The sequence below is a fragment of the Etheostoma cragini genome, chromosome 7 (assembly GCF_013103735.1).
Source record: "Etheostoma cragini isolate CJK2018 chromosome 7, CSU_Ecrag_1.0, whole genome shotgun sequence".
NCBI lineage: Eukaryota > Metazoa > Chordata > Actinopteri > Perciformes > Percidae > Etheostoma > Etheostoma cragini.
Genome location: NC_048413.1, coordinates 27,262,705 through 27,264,625, shown reverse-complemented (window position 1 = coordinate 27,264,625; position 1,921 = coordinate 27,262,705). Strand labels below are relative to the sequence as shown.

At 45.6% G+C, this 1,921-nt stretch overlaps 1 protein-coding gene across 1 annotated transcript in view; it reads right to left on the bottom strand.

Moving 5' to 3' along the window:
* The window catches only part of rtel1 (regulator of telomere elongation helicase 1), a 30,085-nt gene that overhangs the window by 16,691 nt on the left and 11,473 nt on the right, over nt 1–1,921 (bottom strand). Inside the window, exons 12-14 of the mRNA XM_034877855.1 lie at nt 1,429–1,500; nt 1,258–1,339; nt 333–465 (exon numbers count right to left, since the gene is read on the bottom strand). Of these exons, the coding sequence (XP_034733746.1) occupies nt 333–465; nt 1,258–1,339; nt 1,429–1,500 (287 nt within the window). The remainder of the gene's footprint in view (nt 1–332; nt 466–1,257; nt 1,340–1,428; nt 1,501–1,921) is intronic.

Here is a 1,921-nt window from a genome sequence, read left to right as displayed (position 1 = left end):
AGGCAGCTAGCAGATAGTGAGATGTTTTTTACAGTGTGTTCAGGGGACAGGCAGCTAGCAGATAGAGAGGAGATGTTTGCTGTATGTGACAACAAATGTTGCTTAGAGCACCTTTAAGACTTTTAAAGACCTTTATCAATTAAATTTAAAGTATCATTTTTAAATAGTTTTCTCTTGATATTTTCTTTAAAAAAAGTGTCTTTCGAGATATGTCACAGCTTTTCGGGATACTTTATGTTGTTGCCAGTTGACATCGTGATGACGAGAGATATATATATATAAAAAAAAAAAACATATAGCCTATTGTGCAGCGCTAGTGACAGGTAACTTACATCCTCATCTCAGAGGTGAAGGAGGACAGCGGGGAGAGGGTCCCGCTGGTCAGAATGATGCAGCGAACACCTTGATTCTCCAGGTCCTGCATGCTGAAGCCCGGAGAGAAGCACCAGTAACTCAGGATGTTGCCTACGGAAACACAGGAGGCCCACGGGTTCAGGTCTACTCAGCAGGTTCATCGCTGGTCTGCTGCATAATGTGCAGACGTGTAATTATTATATATGTGGGTCAAATAATTAGGGGCCGGAATGTAGGAGCCACATTTATCCTGGATGTCCCCTAAGAGACCAGACACTGTCTCCCAGTGTGGACGGGTAGCTGTAGAAATGCCTGAGGGCATGAGGGCAACATGAGGGCAACATGAGGGCAACATGAGGGCAACATGAGGGCAACATGAGGACAACATGAGGGCAACATGAGGACAACATGAGGGCAACATGAGGACAACGTGAGGACAACGTGAGGACAACGTGAGGACAACATGAGGGCAACATGAAGACAACATGAAGACAACATGAGGGCAACATGAAGACAACATGAAGACAACATGAAGACAACATGAGGGCAACATGAAGACAACATGAGGGCAACATGAGGGCAACATGAGGACAACATGAGGGCAACATGAGGGCAACATGAGGGCAACATGAGGACAACATGAGGACAACGTGAGGACAACATGAGGGCAACATGAAGACAACATGAGGACAACATGAGGACAACATGAGGACAACATGAAGACAAGATGAAGGCAACATGAGGGCAACGTGAGGGCAACATGAGGACAACATGAGGGCAACATGAGGACAACATGAAGACAACATGAAGACAAGATGAAGGCAACATGAGGGCAACGTGAGGGCAACATGAGGGCAACATGAGGGCAACATGATTCATCATGGACAGTGTTGGGTTTATTACCTTGTTTCTTTGTTGACGTTGCCGCCCACGCGTCGGCGCCCGAGGGTTTCTTGTGATAGCTGTTGTCTCGATGGATGTGGACCTGAGACAAAGGGACGGACGGGGACCAGACATCACTGTTACACACTGGGAGGAGACACGTTTTCCAGATGGACATGCATGTTTTTTTACCTTAAAATACGCCGTGTTGCGCTCCATCTGCTGCTGCCGCTCCTTATCTGACGGCTCACCGCAGAACACCAGCTACGCCAAACAGGAAGAGAAGAAGAACTTTTTATTTAATTTCTTTAAGAAACAGCTCCGTACTCTTTGCTTGATTGTTTACCTTTCCTTCCTTCCTTCCTTTTATCTTCCATCCTTACTTTTTACCTTCCTTTCTTTATCATTTGTTTCCTTAGTTCTTTCCTTGATTGATGTTAGCATACCTGTGTGATGTTAGCGTACCTGTGTGATGTTAGCGTACCTGTGTGATATTAGCGTACCTGTATGATGTTAGCGTGCCTGTATGATGTTAGCGTGCCTGTATGATGTTAGCGTACCTGTACGATGTTAGCGTACCTGTAAGATGTAGCGTACCTGTACGATCTTAGCGTACCTGTATGATGTTAGCGTACCTGTATGATGTTAGCGTACCTGTATGATGTAGTGTACCTCTACGATGTAG